The following is a 17,154-nucleotide window of genomic DNA, read 5'->3' as shown; positions in this document are numbered from 1 at the left end:
TGAACACAGGCCTTTACACATAAGCAGAGGGAAATCATTACTGCCAAATTTTTGCAACCTAAGCATTAGAAATTTAAACATCTCTATAAATTCTTTTCAGTTAATCAGAATGAAAATAAAAAATTACAAAGGCTGTATCCAATAGGATTGCATATTTAATGTGCTATAATATTTTCCCTATGAACTTATGACATAAGCAAATGATCATTTAAACATTTAGCACTCAAAATGTAGTAAACACATCAACCAGAAGAAATTAGTAAGTCCTTTACATTTTATTTTTTGTCAACAAAAAGTCTGAGTCACAATTTAGCAGAAGCCTTGAATTTTTAAGCTAGATCAAAACTGCATGTGATGGCCACCAGCTCGTATCTGTACAGCTTAGCATGTTAAAAATTAGCTTGAGGCTTGAATCAACCTTCTTAGGGATCCACAATTTATAGACTAAAAAGGCTTTCTTTTCCAGAAAAGTGAAAGAAATCTTAACGCTGGGCAACTACTAAAAGAAACAAAAATTTTATACTACATTTTGCTGAGGGGTAGGTGTTAAAAAAAAAAAAAAAAAAAAAAACCAGCAGCACTAAAACGTGCTTGTTAAATATAAGAATTACGTTGATTAACACCAAAGTGCCTATTTGCTTATCTTAATCCTGGCATAAGTTAGGTTTTAAGGTTTCAGAGATACTTTTGAATTTGCTATTGAACAAGTGGAACACATTACACAGAATATTTCAAAGTTGCTACTAAAAAAATCAGGTGATGTTCTACCTAGCAAGATAGGTTTCTCCACATGCCTTCTTTCATCAAACTGAGAAAGGAGTAGGGAGAAAATAATTAAGTGGTTTCTGAAGGCCACACCAGCCATTAGTTGGAAGTGCTGCTTCTGAATTATATAGAAGATACTGGTCCACAAATAATGGAATGGACTTTTGGAGAGGGTACCAATTCGAGCTCGATCAGTACCAGCTGAGATGGGAGTCCTCGGTGAAAGCCCTGTGGGGCAGATACTAATGAGCAATTTAGCCACGGAGACAGGCGAAGAAATGAGTAGTGAGTGCTGGCCTGTTACTGGATTTGTCTTCTCTCCCTGCTCAGCTTTTTCCATCTTCTTAACATTGCCTTCTCCCTTCTTGTGTGTGGGGAGGAGTATCTTACCCTTTATCATTTGTTTCTTCAACATTTGAATGTAAAACCTACAAAAACATAATGGATTCAAGGCTTTATTAAAAGTTTGAATAAAAATAAGGAGACAGATCCTCTGACCAGTAGCTCTTCTCTGGGAATAAGATCTTCACCCGTGGAAGTGGAATGGCTTCTCTTAGCAGCAGTGCTAACGGAGGATGTGACACTTTTGTTTCTGGAAATGGAAAAATGACTAAGCGCTTTCTTCTGAAGCATTACTAGCTTGTGAGTTTCATTTTATTTATTCTCAGAGCATACTGCTCCATTACACAACTGCTGGTAGGATGCTCATTTCTTAGTGATTTACCTAGAACACCTGAAAAAAGCAGGACCAAAGAACATTGTTGGTTTTTTGCCACTGTGAAAGAACAATGTAAAGGAGGAAAAGTTTATCTGGGGCTCATGGTTTCAGAAGTCTCAGTCCACAGATTGCCAACTCCATTGCTTGGGCCTGAGGAGAGTCAGAACATCATGGCGGAAGGGTGTGACAAGAAAACAGCTCAGGACATGGCAACAAGGAAACAGAAAGAGCGCTCTGCTCATCAGGGACAACATATATACACTAAAGGCACACCCCAGCGACCCACCTCCTTCAGTCACACGGCCTACAGTTACTGCCCAGTTAATCCATTCAGGTGGATTAACACACTGAGTGGGTTAAGGCTCTCATAACCCAATTATTTCACCTCTAAATCTTCTTGGATTGTCTCATACACGAGCTTTTGGGAGACTTCATGTCTAAACCATAACAAATGTATTAAAACATCTTGTAAAAGTTATTACTGTAGACACAAATGATAATCTGAAATCCAAACTGAAGTCTGGTGACTGACTCTGAGTACAGATTTTAAAAACGAGTACTTATTTCACATGTAATTTAAAATGATATTCTGGAAGTACAAGTAGCGATTACATTTACACCAAATCCAAATGCTTTCTAAACTGTAGTATGGGATGGATCGGACTTCTCCATCAGTAGCACAAAATCACAGTAAGTCATGATGCCAAATATGGTGGCATCTCCTCTGAAACAGCATTTAAGGCAGGAAGATGGGAGAAGTTAACCAAATCCTCATGTCCACTGCTAATTTTTCTTACAATGGGTGAAAATGCTGCCTTTGATACTATTCACATTTTCAATGAATTCATACATTTCTTGATCAAACAGAATAAATGAAGTAGGATTTCATCATTAATAAAAATAAGGTTTATTTGTAATAACTAATAACTATTATTTATTTCACCTTCGGAGAATGCACAACTAAACACATTGTTAGCTTCTTTAATTCTTTAAAAAGATATAGTCTTTATGCTAATGCAAAAGGCTAAGATTCTTCCTCCCACTCGAAAAATCTCTTCCTTCTGTAAGGGTTTCCCACTGTATTTGAACTAAGCCCTGGAGAACCTGGCAGAGGTGCAGGGCAATTGGCCAGAGCCATAACATTTCTTCTTCTCCACTGGACAACTGAAAATAGGGATTCTGGTTCAAAATATCAGAAGCAAAGTCTAAATATTAGAAAAATAGGGAGTGGAGATATGGTGAAATGCTTCAAGATCCATGCCTGAGGAGGGAGGCAGCTGTTTAGTCCATGTTGAAGCGGTTTCCAGAAATCTTCCGTTTTTAATCTTCAGACTCATACCTGGAGACATAAGTTAAGAGTGTGTAAGGATACTTTTTGCTGTGATGTTGTCATTACCAGACAAGTTTACAAGGAGCCTCTCCGGGGACTAGTCCAGGAGGAATGCATTCCTCATTTACCATCAGCGCTGTGGTGGTCAGGTGCTCTCAAGGCATTATAACAGTGACCTTGGGGATCTCTGCCACAGAAAGCCCAAGGTCCCTTTAGACTCCAGGTCTATATTTGGCATCTAGATCTGCTATATTTTAGTACAATTATCCAATCCTCAGATCAACGACAACAGCTGATATGACTATGTGAGTGAAGGGTTAATAAATCTCCTTTACTAAAGGACAAATCTGGTCTTGAATTCACTCTCTAGTTCTCTTCCCTGGAACTTAAAGGCAAATGTTAACTGAGTTTCTAGGTAAAAGTGCTGATGACAAAACTGACCCCGGCAGGTAGGATACATGTGGCCAGGAGGACACACAGGGGAGAGACGCCCACTGCTTGCAGCTGCTTGCTTCTGCCCTGTCCTGCTAAGTGACCGCAGTGCCCAGAGAATCTTGCTATAACTGCGTGGGTGTGAACATCTGGCTAAACCTGAGAAGCAGTGCTGGTGGCCTTAGGGACGAGGCCAGGCCCAGAAGAACGCCTCTGGACTAGAAGACTGAGCACCTACCCTCCTGCCTGAGCCCTCCAGACACAGCTCAGATTTAACAGAGAAGAAACATCAACCCAGGGGGAGAGACGGAGGGTGGGACTGGCCTGGCTTACTTGGCCAGTCTTTTCCTTAGGTCTTTGATTTGGTCATTCTTTTTGGTGAGAATCTCTTTCATGTTTCGATAAGCAGCCGTTTGTTGAAATTTCTTCTCTAATTCCTGCTTAGTGAAAAACATCAGCCCATTACTAAGAAATAGTTAAGCAAAGAATAACAAATACGATGAAAATGCTTATTTTTTGCTTCAAATTTACTTTTATATAATTTACTTAACAAAAGAAATTCAGGTAAAATGAAGACTATCTAAATTTTAAAAACATTATTTCAAATGAGAAGCCAAGAAAAGTATTATTTAGCAAATAACTAAAATAAAATGTTAGCAAATAACCCAAGCATATTTCACGTAGGCATGGGAAATCTATGTGAAATATTAAACTAATTTTCAGGTAAACTAAACACAATGTTTTTTTCAAATCCCAAAGTAGTATCAATATTTTAGGAAGAGGATTAATTAAATTTTAATTAATTAAAATTTAGCTCCACATTCATAAGAGTCTAACCCCTAAAGTGAAGAATTAGCTCTCTACATAGTCATATAAATTACAAAGTCTTAAAAGAAAAAAAATCACTCATTCCTCTGCCAGGCTGTAGGAGGACCAAGCCAAATGATGTAGGGGACAAGGGTAGATGCAGCCAAAGGGTAGCAATTTCCTACCCCTTAGAAGGTGAGGAGATTGCTCACCATCACAGATACTTTACCACCAAAGATGGAAGAATCTCAATGCCCAGAAATGATAATCCTTTAGCACACGCATTTGCTAACACCTTGAGTAAAAATAATTTGAACGTGTCCTCTACACTGTTTATCAGCTAATACGACAAGAACAGACAAATCCCTTAAACACAGTCTTCTGACCTTTTCAGCCATGCTCAGCTGCTCCTGGACCCTGAGTAGGTCGTGCTTGGCTGTTGCAAGGTTCTCCTCCAGGGACTTCTGGTTTTCCGTCTTGTCATTAAGTGTCTTCTGAAACTCATTCTTTAAAGCAGCAACTGTGTTTTCCAAGTCACTCAAGTCTTGGGCCTTTATAAAATCCTGTGAAAATGAAATATATGAATGTGACTTCAGGTTGACATCCTAAATAACAACTGTTTTAGAATGGTGACTCAACGTCAAAGGAGAGGAAAGAAGTGATGACGTGCGACGTGCGCCTCTCACTGGACTGGGCTGCCAGCCGGCCCCTGCTCAAGGGTGTGACCTCTTGCATGCAGCACACACTCAGGAGTCACTGAATTCCAAATACAGAAAATATGGTTACGAACTCTTACTATTTCAGTCCAAAAGAAATTGGGGAGGTGAGATTTCAAAATTCTCATGATGCATGTACCAGAGTTGAGATGGCAAATAGCTTTCATCTTTTCATTTTTAGTTTGAAAAGCCAAACTAAAAAAAATCCTGGTGAAATTTTTGAGTCTTCAAAATGGTACAGGTGGAAAAAATAATTTAAAAACTAGATAAAAAATTTAGTAGATATGTTTTAGTCATTGTTTACAAAAATACGAGAACATAATTAATGATTGTCAATTAAAAACATGGTTTTTCTAAATTTACTAGATTTTAAGTTTTTAAAAAAATTTTTTTAGTTGTAGATGGACACAATACCTTTATTTTATTTATGTGGTGCTAAAGATTGAACCCAGTGCCTCACACATGTAAGGCAAGCGTTCCGCCACTGAGCTACAACCCCAGCCTCAAGTTTTTAATATTAATGAGCTGTGCACACTTTTGTACAATTTGACACAGAAATATGGATCTTCTACATGGAGCTTGTTTTTGACTCCCCAAAATTCATGATAGAAAAATGATTTGTATTGATACAATAGGCAAATAGTCTATGATAGCTAAGCATATAGATCTGAAGCAGTCTTTTCAGCAAAACAAAAGGTCCTTGCTCATTTTTGAAACCTAATCTTTAAAAATGTTTTATTTCATTGTGACTTGTAAATGCATGTGTCTGTTTTGCTGCTGTCCAAAATTTTATTTCTTGTGTTCAAAATCTTAAAACAAAAGTGAAGCAAAGCCCCAAATGGTTTTTAAACAAATTCATCATCTAAGAATGTTTGAAACTGTTTTACTTTTGAGAAATTATGAAGCTGTTCTGGAACATTTAGTTCTATTTTATAAATCTATGGTTCCTGGCATGGTTAAAACCATATGTATTTTCCTTTTATAAAAACCATATACAATAAAATTATGGCATTTGCTGGTAAATGGATGGAGTTGGAGAATATCATGCTAAGTGAAATAAGCCAAGCCCAAAAACCAAAGGCCGAATGTTTTCTCTGATAAGTGAATGATGATACATAACGAGGGGCAGGGGGCGAGACAAGAGAAGAAGGGAGGAACTCTGGATTGTGTAGAGGGAAATGGGATGGGGGGTAAGGAAAGATAGTGGACTGAGACAGTACTACCCTATGTATATGTATGGTTACATGAATGGTGTGACTCTACATTGTGTACAAGCACAGAAATGAAGTTGTACCCCATCTGTGTACAATGAATCAAAAAAGCAGTCTGTAAAAATTAAAAAAAAAAAAAAAAAAAAAAAAGCAGTGACATAATAGAAGTAGGCACACCTGACTAGAGCAAAGAGGGGACCCACCTTTAGGCAAGGAGGTTGGTCGGGAAATGCTTCCAGAAAAAATGACTCAGGAAATGAACTTCCTATTTGAGCTAGACAAGCATGTCCTTTCTAGGTATGCAGGTTTTCTTCTTATCCAGGCTATTAATTTAGTAATTACTAGGTCCCTGCTACTGTACTAAGTGCATTATATATTTTTTCTCAATTATTCTTCCTTAAATCATAAAATTTGCTTTACAACAACAACAAAAACTATATACAAAGTATCTTCCTGTTTAAAAAATATCCAGATACAGATACAGATACAGTGTCTGAAATTTGCATCAGAAAGACATGGAAGGAGGAAAGAAGAAAGGAGAAGCAGAAATGAAGCGAGACAGGCCATGCGGGATGACTGGTAAAGCTGAGTGGTGGGTTCATCGTACTAGTCTCTCTACCTCGGTATATGTTTAACATTTTTCATAGAAAAAGTTTAACAACCCCGTGAAGCAGAGTTTGGAATTATTTAGCCAGACATTTATAATAACAGTGTGACCACTAGAAAAGCCAATACTGCACCAAACATTCACCCACTCACTTGAAATCACATTACAGCATCCACACTCCATGGAGAGGCCACAGGGGACAGCACTGCACACCTGATTTCCAGCAGGGGGAGCCACCTTCAGTCATCAGTCAGCCGAGCCTGCAGACCCACCACCTGGATTTCCCTGCATTGTACAGTGTGGCTGCGTACAGTTGGGTCTGAAGACTCTAACTACTATATTAATTTGATTTTGTCACACTCATCCAAGGATGGACAGAGGGGAGGGTGCTGGTTCTCATCTGGCCATTCCTGGGCAAGGCAGTCCCAATGCAGGACAACGGTGGCATTTTTCTTAGGGAGTGGCAGGAGCAGGATAAAATGAATAGGGACTAAGACTTAATTTTAAGTTAATAACTTTATTCTATTTAGAAAATGTGAAAAAGAAAGCTAAAACTGTTTCACCTTTTGATTTCCTTGATCAAGCTGTAAATCTTGTAGTGCTTGTTCTAGTTTTGACTTCTCATCCAACGCATTCGTAGCCTATAATCAAAATTTAAAGAGAACTCATCAGTATTCGATCTGTAAGAAACTCAATAATTTTGTTAAAGGATGTCTCCGTTACCTGTATTTCAATGGTCTTCAGCCTTGACTTCAATTTCTCATTCTCTTCTTGAAGTCTTAAAATTTCCTTTGTGAGTAAATTCAATAGTTATTATTTTACCCAAAATATTTTTAATACTTGAAATTATTACTTGTTTTACTTAAAATCTTAATATTTAAATTAAATTGAAATTGCATAATAGCTTAAAAATCCACATGCCCTGGTTAGTAGCAGAACCCCCAATTTCACCCCGCCCACCAGTGTCAATACCTGTGAGTTAGCTTTGGCTCAGAGACTTCTAGTTCCTTTTCTCTCAGTCCTCAGACACACCTTTCCTCCTTCGACCCTCTGTTCCCAGCCACTTTCCAGGGTTCCCTCTTCTCTCTAACCTGGCCAATCCTGCATGGGTCTATTCATGCCCTATACTGCACACTTACCCTGAAAACACCATTTCAACATTTCAGCATCTCATCCTCAAGCTCCCAAATGGTTCTGACCAACCTGAGGCTGAGCACCTTTGATCTATGAAGCTCCAACGTGAACAGTCACTTGTCATTTGTCTAATGTCTCTCTACACCCCAACCTGTGTTGGTCCATCCGAGGGCACTGTCTGCCTCTCACCATTGACCATCCTGTTCCCCTGCCCACGGGCCCCTTTCCCTTTCCCCTGACAATTTAATCTGCCTTCATCATCAGGGCCCAGCTAAGGCGCCACCTTACCCAAGTGCCTGTCCTCACCCACTGGAACTGTGGCTTCTCTGCTACTCCATCATGCCCACAGCACACAAGAGAATTCTCCCATCTCTCCTCTGGAATATGAAGTCTACTTCCCAATGAAACTATGACATTTTGAGAGTGAGGGATGAGTATTATACTGCTTTTTAAAATCTTTAACAACATCTAGCATAATGCTCAGAATATAGGAATAGTAAAAAATATTTATTGGTACACTGGTGAATTTTATAAAACATTTAAAAAATCTTTCATTGTTATCATGGATTACAAACTTCAAGTGTCTATCCAAAAGCACTGTCCAAAATCCTGTGCTCTTCACACCACGGAAAGGTGTGCTCAAGAGCTGCTTCACACTCTCTGGAAGGTAAACATGCCCTCTTCTGGCCCATTGGGTACCATGAAGTAAAGGCTGAGGGACTAGTTACCCCCAGCGCACCAAACCCTGAGACAACCCCCTGTCAGCTTTGTTCCTCTGCCCTAGAGTTGTTCAGGCAAAGAACTGAGAGGACAGAACAAGAGCTTTTCCATTGCTTAAAATGTTGACAACATTACCTTGTTTAGGAGTTCTGTTGTGCCACTTTCATTAAGTGGAACAAGTTTTGGCTTTGTAATATCTACGATGGGCTGAAACAAAATAAAGAAATCAAACTGAAATCAGCAGAGTAAATCACATCTATTCATCGAGCACTTGCTAAGTGGAAGACACTGTGTATAAACATATGCACACAGGGATGCCCGTGCCATGGGTGTGGGATTCTCACTGGGTTACTATGCTGTGTCTCAGGATCTAAGACAGGTCCAGACCACAATTCCCGATACATATTAAAGATAAAAATGAGAACCACCTACCCCAAACCTTTTTAAGAAATAAAGATGGAAGGGAAAGGAGGGGAGGAGATCAAAGCTGGATCTGATACAGATCCTAGTATCTAGGGACTGGGATTTTCATCTGTGGGAGAGAAAACAGATTTCTTCATGAACCTCATACTGTGAAAAATGGTAATATTGGGGCTGGGGTTGTGGCTCAGTAGTAGAGTGCTTGCCTAGAATGTGTGAGGTCCTGGGTTCAATCCTTAGCACCACAAATTGATAAGTAAATAGAACAAAGGTATTGTGTCCATCTACAACTAAAAAAATTTTTTTTTTTTTTTTTTTTTTTTTTTTTGCGGTGCTGGGGATTGAACCCAGGGCCTTGTGCTTGCAAGGCAAGCACTCTACCAACTGAGCTATATCCCCAGCCCACAAGAAATATTTTTAAAAAATGTATTATTACCAATAATTTGGGCAACCACACTACAGATGAACAATAACTGGGCGAACATTCTGGCAGTTTAGTGCTATGTATTAAAAACAAGCATCCATGGGGCTGGGGCTGTAGCTCAGTGGTGGAGTGCTTGCCTGGCATGTGTAAGGCAGTGGGTTTGATCCTGATTTACAAATAAATCAGTTAAAGAAAGGTACTGTGTACGTCTACAACTAAACAACAACAACAAGCATCCATGTCCTCTGACCCAGAAAATTTCTTAGCCACAAGTATGTTCCAAAGGAATTGCTGGAAAGTGTTTTCTAAGGGTCTCTACATTAACTCCTCTCAATTGTGTTTAACAATCTGACAACAGGGAGGGTTTATGGTATGTCTTTGAAAGGGAATGGTAAATGATCATCACACATATTGAGAATGTTTAGAAGACAAGTGACTAACTACTAGTATTGTCTCATTGTGACAGATGAGATTCAGTCATCTCAGGAAATCTGTTCAAGGTCACACAGCTACCGAGTGGCAGAGCCAGGAATATGAGCTCAGGTCTGACTCACCCTAAACCCTGCACTGTGCATCAGCCAAGTGGAGAGTTTACACAGCTGGGATTGATCGGACTGCGGGGAGTGTGTGTGCATGGGGTCATAACAGACAAAAGCAGTTTTTCACAGTTACTCCCTTGAGAGTTCTCACTTTGACCTCTGAATGCTTTGAGTGCCTTGAAAGTTTTGAATACCAGCTATTAAGATATGGACTCAGAATGACCAAAAATTACCTTTTTATTTGAAGATGTAAATTCTGCTTTTTCAAATTCTGCAACTTGTTCTAATAATTCTCTTGAGGATAAAAGCAAATATAGAAGAATATTCATTTAGCATAAATTTGTATCAGAGAAAAGAATAAAATCACTGGTACCAACCTATCAAATGCAAGAGGAAAGAGCACAAGGAGGACAAAATTTTACAACATCAAAAATGAGATTTAATTACAAATGGTTGAAAATCCAAACCACATGGACTCAAACTTGAACCAGCCACAGCATTTTGTACCTGCTAATGATACACTACATGTTGCTAGAAGTAAACTGCAATGTTAATATAAATATCAGTGAAATTTGTTTTACTCCATGTCTCTCTTTTTGGGGCTCTATGAGGAGGTTGCTGTTACGTAGTACACATTGTTAAGAAAGGCAAGCTGATTTTTAATAAAGCAACCTTAGAAAATGAAATCAGTCCCCAATATCTACTGCAAATGAGAACCACGTATTCCCAGGAAAGAGGGAATACAGCCACCTACTGAGCTGTGCAGAAAAAAGGAGAGCTGACCGAAACACACTTACAGCTCACACTTCTAAGCATCTTAACACAGCAGCTTCTCAAAGAGTTTTCTCATCAGTCACCCTCTGCAGCTGCAGAAGCTCCATGGCTTTCCTTCCCTGCCACAGGCTGCTCTTAGCATTTCTCAACGTGCCCACATGAACCAACACTCTGCCTGGAGAGCAGGCTGCAGGGTGGTCAGTCCTTCCTCATTTCTAGGATGCCTTGGCTTAGAATGAGTTTCAACTTCACCAATTTCACCATAGTTTTTGAAATTAATCAGCTCTTCAACATTGTTAGAATGATAAACTGTTTTATATTTCCTATTTAAAGGTAACGTGTAATGCTACTTGTAAGAATCAATTGGAATTAATTTTTGAATTATATTATATTGGAATTAATTATATTGGAATTAATTTTTCATCTGATACATAATCTCTATTTCTTAGTTGACCTAGCTAGAATGACCAACTGTAATACTGACCAAGCTAACAAAGGTGCAACAAAGAATAACCAATGATAACTTGGGAAGCAATTTCATAAATCTCAAAGGCCTGTGTAGTACCTAGGAATAACAGAAACAGAATTTTGAAAGGACATTGAGTGGTACTTAAGAAAACTACCCAGTATCTGCATGCTCTGCTGCTACCCTACTCAAATTTTCTCACATTCTAGCCCCAAGGAAAGAAGCAGCAAAGACATTTACTGGCTTTTAAGATTATGGTTGGGCCTCTACTGCCTCAATTGCAGGTACAAACTTTATTACCTGTTTTCAAGCTCAGAGATGTCTGTCTGTAGCTTAAGGTACCACTTCTCAGCCTGTGAAAACAGCTGCCGCAGAAGTAGCACATTGGTGTAGGAAGTGTTGATGAGCTCCGACTCCACCTCGCTATGCACCACAGCCTGCAACCCGCTCAGAACTTCAGACACTTCATCCACAGTGAAGGTCTCCTCCACCAGCCTGGAAAACAACCAGGATCTGGAACTTCTGAATGAACAACAAGACAACTTACAAATACAACAAAAATTAAGAAAGCCACATCAGTGTTACCTAAAGGATTAAGGACTATAATGAAAATCTCTCTAGGAACCTTCTTTGTTAATGCAACAGATTAAAAATAATTTAAACTTGACTTCTGATATCTATTTAAATGATTAAATTGTGGTTAATTCTTCAAATGTTTACATCTGATAATACAAACACATGCTGAGAAACACTTTCAAAATCATCATCTTTTTTTCTTTAATTTTTCAATATTAAATGTTTTCTACTTCAATCTCTACTATAATTAGTTATAAGAAGCAATTATATATTGCTTCTCTTAGCATTCTTGAAACCCAAAGGGAAAAAAAATATAACTTATCTTAGTGTAAAGTGCCACCCCACAAAAATGAATATCACAATTGACAATAGTATTAAAAATCTTTTTGGGCTGAAAGGGAGCCATCTTCTCCAATCCCCTAATTACACAGAGAGGAGCACAAGGCTAGGAGGGAAGGGAGACCTGCCTATGATCCTACTGGGGGTGATAAAACCCACAACCATTCTCAATAGTCTGAGTAACATGTCTGACATTGAGTCCTTGAAAAAGATTCTGTATATGCTTTCTAGTGTCAATGACAGTTTCACAGTAACACAGTCCTCCCCACTCCAAAGTCCCTTACCCTCAGTCTCTCAACAAGACCAAGAGCAACTATCCCATCTTCCTCTCTTCCCAACAGTAACAATCAAGCAAGATCCAGTTACAATAAGTCTAGGCACAGTTATATTTAGGATAATAGTATGTGATTTATTATTCTTTCATGTTTTAACTACCCAACAGAGTTTAACCACTCTTAAAAAGCCCAAACTTTGTTTTTTAAATAAAAGTCCTTATTAAATACATTAATAATTTCTATATTCTTTTATATAGCATATCATGTTCTTGCCCATTAAATTGTTATTTCTATCTGCTGGAGTTAAGGAACCAGATTAGTCAATGGATTGAATAGATAATAGTGTAAGGCTGATGACCTCTGTTATTGAGTGAAGTTCATGGTTTTCTTTTTTGGGGGGGTGGGAACCGGGGAGCTTAAACACTGAACCACATCCCCAGTCCCTTTTTATATATTATTTAGAGACAGGGTCTTTCTAAGTTGCTTAGGATCTCCTAAGTTCATGGCTTTATGACAACTGTAGCTCACTTGAAGTTTTTTTTTACTTACATCTGACGGGACATTTGACTATCTTCCATTATTAATCTAACAAAACTTATTGTCTTTTGCCTCAAATCAACTAATAATTTTGGTTCTAGTCAGCAAGTTTTTCAAGGCTTCCTGCTGTTCTTCCCTTTCCTAATTCTTCAACAAGAATAGCACAGCCTTCCTAACTGCCATGTTTGAAGTCTCTAATCTTTTAATAAATAACTCAAGTAATTAAAGTTACAGAATCTTCAGCTGGGTACAGGGGTGCACACCTGTAATCCCAGTACCTCAGGAGGCTGAGGCAGGAGGACTGCAGGTTCAAGGCCAGTATCAGCAACTTAGCAAGGGCCTAGGCAACTTACCAAGACACTCTCTCAAAATAAAAATTAAAAAGGACTGGGGATGTAGCTCAGCAGTAGAGTGACCCTGGGCTCCATCCCCAGTATCTAAATAAATAAAGTTATAGAATCTTATCATTAATCCACAAATCCATCACAATTTCATGATTACCTGTCATAAACTCTGCCATCTCATAATAATCATGTGCAACGTTTGATAATAGGTTCACTACTTATGTCACAATACGATTTCTATATTTTGTATATCCAGGAGTTTCAGCATAGCTGCCCTCAGTAAATAATTAATCATGACAATCCTAGAACTGTCATGATCCAGCACCCCATAATGGCTACCAGAAAGGATCCACATTCCTATTTGGTTTCCACAGAGTCCCCTGATACCTGCTCTCCTTGAGGTCTTGGAAGCAGGAATCTACAGTTTTGAGTCTCAAGCCTCTCTTTGAACGAGCAAAACGCATGTAATTAATAACTTCATTTTGGTGGTGCTCATTTAGGCCCAACTCTGCCTGAAAAAGAAAGAAGTAATTTAATTGTTTTGAAGATTTGATTTAAAAAACCAATAATGAAAATATACAGGATAACCTATCATAGAGACTGCTATATGTCCATCAAATCCTGTTGTTCTGGGCTGAGGATACAGCTTAGTTGGTAGAGTGCTTGCCTCACATGCACAAGGCCCAGGGTTCAATCCTCAACACCACACACACACACACACACACACACACACACACACACACACAAAATTCTGTGGTTCCTTTCCCCCTGGCTGCAAGGCTGCTCCAACTAGATGATATTTCTTCAGCCTCCTTGCAGTCAAGTGCAGTCATGGGACTACTTCTTAGGAATGAATGTGAACAGAGATGTGGGCTGTTTCTAATGCCTGGATCTTAAGATAGGGGTACATTTCTGTAACATCCTATTTCTATGAGGCCTGGCAGAAGTGGGGACTCAATGAGCCTCACATACAACATGAATGCCTCAGAGGCTGGAAGAGCAGCAAGATGAAAGGGACCTGTGTTCCCATCTCAGGGAACACCGCTGACCTACTCATCTCACTGAAATGAGCAGTGAGATGGGATACTAAGTGAGAAAGAAATAAACTTCTGAATTGGTTCAGTCACTGTCTTTTGGTATGTTTTAGCAATTTAACCTTATCCCACTGAATACAGCTTTAAAAAGTGTATTTGATTTGGAAACAGGCATTTGTTGGTCTTTATTTTAAACCAGATGACAGCTTTACAGATATTTAAAAGATAAGCCCAGGCTGGGGAGATAGCTCAGCCAGTAGAGTGCTTGCCTCGCAAGCACAAGGCCCTGGGTTCGATTCCCAGTACCTCAAAAAAAAAAAAAAAAAAAAAAAAAAAAAAAAAAAAAACCAACCCTGGAAGGCTGGGCTAGCAGCAGCCAAGGAGGATAGGGCAAATACTGCTTAATATTTTAGCATGTACTGTGCTATTTTGTATGTATTATTTCATTTATGATTTTAACAACCCTAGAATTAGCTACAATGAAGAACTTAAATCTCACTCCAAAACCCCCCTTGTTAATTGAATTGATATAAATGAATGACAGAAGATACAACATGAACTGGAATCAATTTTTGTGACATTATCATCATTTTTCCAAATCACTTTCATAATATTTTAGGGAAATCAAGAGGAGTGAGTCAGGCTCTAAGCTCAAGAAAGGTAAGGAATGATCAGGAATTATCTGGTTTTTGGTGACCTCGGAAGTCTAATTGCTGAGGTGTTTTAGTCATTTAAGCAGCACTCCCAAACCTGGTTTCATTCCTTTTTTTCTTGAACACTTCAACTTCAGTACTGTACATGGCTTTATGAAGAAATGCCATTTAATTGGCATGCTATATCTGCTGGAGGGACTAAATAGTCTTTTCTTATATTCATTTTTTTTGGTACTGAGGACTGATCCCAAATACTCGCTCATGCTAAGCCTGTGCTCTACCACTGGGTTACAGGCCCAGTCCAAGGATTGTTTGAACAGTGTAATACAAAGAAAATATTAACCCAAACATCTTTAGTTGTAAAATAGGGTGCTTGAATTCTTAAAAATGAAAAGATCCACATCAGAAAGTTGGATTCGTTCAATTGATCATGCTGGCTAACGTGTGTGCGCGCGCGTACGTGTGAGTGTAAATTGAAGTTTCTGTGGAAACCTGGCGCTGAACTGCTCATCATCTGCGAATTGACTTGGCCTTCGCACCCCCCAGGCAGCAGAGAGGGACAAGGCGACAGAGAGAGGCTGCAGGAGCGGGATTCACTCCGGATTATCCCAGAGGGCTTGGGTTGAGGTTAACCGAGACTCTCGCGCCCAGCGCAGTCTCGTTACCTCAGGGTCAGGAGTTGGGCTCAGACACGCTGAGGACGCGCCGTCATTCCGGACACACCCGCTCAGCGCCTCCAGCCCAGGCCGCGGCACTTTCCTCCGCGTTGGCCGGTCCGCTACTCACCATGGCGGCAGGCGGGGTCAGGAGCCTAAAGGAGCTAGAGAGGTGAGGCAGGGATTTGCCAAGCCTAAAATCACCGAGATTCGCAGGACCGCAGAAGATGGGAGGTAAAACGGGTTGTTTAGAAGCCTGCGGTTGCTAATGGGAACGGAGGCACGTGGATCTGCAGTTATGCCCGTTCATTGGCCCTCAAGATCACGAGACAGGAAGTGCCTATGATTGGCAGATCTCCGCATGCGCATTGGCTTCTTGGGCAGGAAGTCCCGCTTTTTTGTGCCACGCTGCCTTTGGGCGCTGATCGTCGTTGCCAGAGGTAACGGGGGGGGGGGGGGGGGGGGCAGCCAGAGTCCCCAATGCGCTTGCGCCTCTGGGAGCTTCCGGTCTCGCCTGCAATAGAGGGCCGGTCTGTGCTTCTTCCTGCTTCTACCCGTCATGGCGTCCGCTGTTGCGGTCATCCAGACCTCTCAATGCCTCAGCGCGAGCAGAGCGAGCGAGGCGAACTTTACTTATTTTTTATTTTTGAACTCCGCAGTAGTTTCTACCCGAGCGTCAAGGTGGCTGAGACGGGCAGACGACACCTGCTCTTCCAGGTTCCACAACAGAGCCTCGAACAACCCCACACTCGCTCCTCCGTTTATTATTATTTTTCTTGGTATTATTATGTGTTGGTAAAGGTCTCAAATCTATCACCTTTTCCTTTTAAAAAATTTCAGAAAAATTGGTTTGCTCAAAGAGCGGTGAATTCCAAAGTTTCATGTTTGCATGACTAAAAAGGCCGCTACAGTTCTCATTCACGAAATCTAGCTTGGGTCCTTAGAATCCGCAGTTTTTACCATCGTCTCAGAAGTGGTCACGGACCACTCTTGAAGGAACAGTGTCCCCGAAAAGACAAAAGTGTGGTACCTATGACTTACTGCAAATACTTGGCCCTGGCGGGTGAAATCCAGTGAGTGAGCATCCACCACTGGGTGGTTCAGGAGGCTCAGAAAGCAAACACAAGCCAGGTAACATCCTGAGGAGGCAATGAGTAAACTGAAAGGTGAGCTTGGTTCCATAAACTGAAATGAAAAGCTCAGGGCTGAGAACTACCACCCTTTTGAGAGTCTGGAAGACAGAGAAGACCTTTGGCATTAGTCCTGAATCATGAATAGAAAAGCTAATTTTGGGCAATACATTCTGGGTTTGTGTTGATTTTGGCCACTATAGAATACAATTTAAAATGGATCACAGTCAGCTGCTTTTTAGCTCTCAAAGGGATTTTAGAGACCTGATCCTACCTATTTATGGATGAAAAGACTCAGAGGCAGTGTCAGGTGTCCAAAACCTCATAGGTCTACGTGGAGGCCTCTGAAGCTGGATGAAGAAGCCAATACAAATATGTTTTCAAGAGCAAAATTAGAAGGCAGGTGTGAACTATTCTGGTAGTGGGTGTTAAATCAGATACTGGTTTCAAGAATTTCATTTTTCTTTTCATTTTTTGCCACAGTCATTTTATTCAACATGACTAATTCCAAATTATGTACAAAGCTCAGTACCCAGGAACCAAGTTT

At 40.0% G+C, this 17,154-nt stretch overlaps 1 protein-coding gene across 1 annotated transcript; it reads right to left on the bottom strand.

Moving 5' to 3' along the window:
• Nucleotides 1-253: 253 nt before the first annotated feature.
• Nucleotides 254-15,765, bottom strand: LZTFL1 (leucine zipper transcription factor like 1). Its single transcript, XM_079116083.1, has 10 exons — nucleotides 15,608-15,765; nucleotides 13,522-13,646; nucleotides 11,364-11,558; nucleotides 10,057-10,117; nucleotides 8,576-8,647; nucleotides 7,310-7,375; nucleotides 7,150-7,227; nucleotides 4,439-4,615; nucleotides 3,579-3,682; nucleotides 254-2,822 (listed from the first exon to the last, which is right to left on the bottom strand). Exons 1-10 carry the CDS (start codon nucleotides 15,608-15,610, stop codon nucleotides 2,804-2,806), a joined length of 900 nt encoding a protein of 299 aa, XP_078972209.1. The 5' UTR covers nucleotides 15,611-15,765; the 3' UTR covers nucleotides 254-2,803.
• Nucleotides 15,766-17,154: the final 1,389 nt, after the last annotated feature.

This window comes from Sciurus vulgaris (assembly GCF_902686455.1).
Source record: "Sciurus vulgaris genome assembly, chromosome: 16".
Classification (NCBI taxonomy): Eukaryota; Metazoa; Chordata; class Mammalia; order Rodentia; family Sciuridae; genus Sciurus; species Sciurus vulgaris.
This window is presented reverse-complemented; position numbering and strand designations above follow the sequence as displayed.

Coding starts and splice junctions, on each gene's coding strand:
- LZTFL1 (XM_079116083.1), bottom strand. Junction 7,376..8,575: donor CAACAGAACTCCTAAACAAG/GTAATGTTGTCA, acceptor TTACTCACAAAG/GAAATTTTAAGACTTCAAGA. Junction 4,616..7,149: donor TTGATCAAGGAAATCAAAAG/GTGAAACAGTTT, acceptor TCATTTTCACAG/GATTTTATAAAGGCCCAAGA.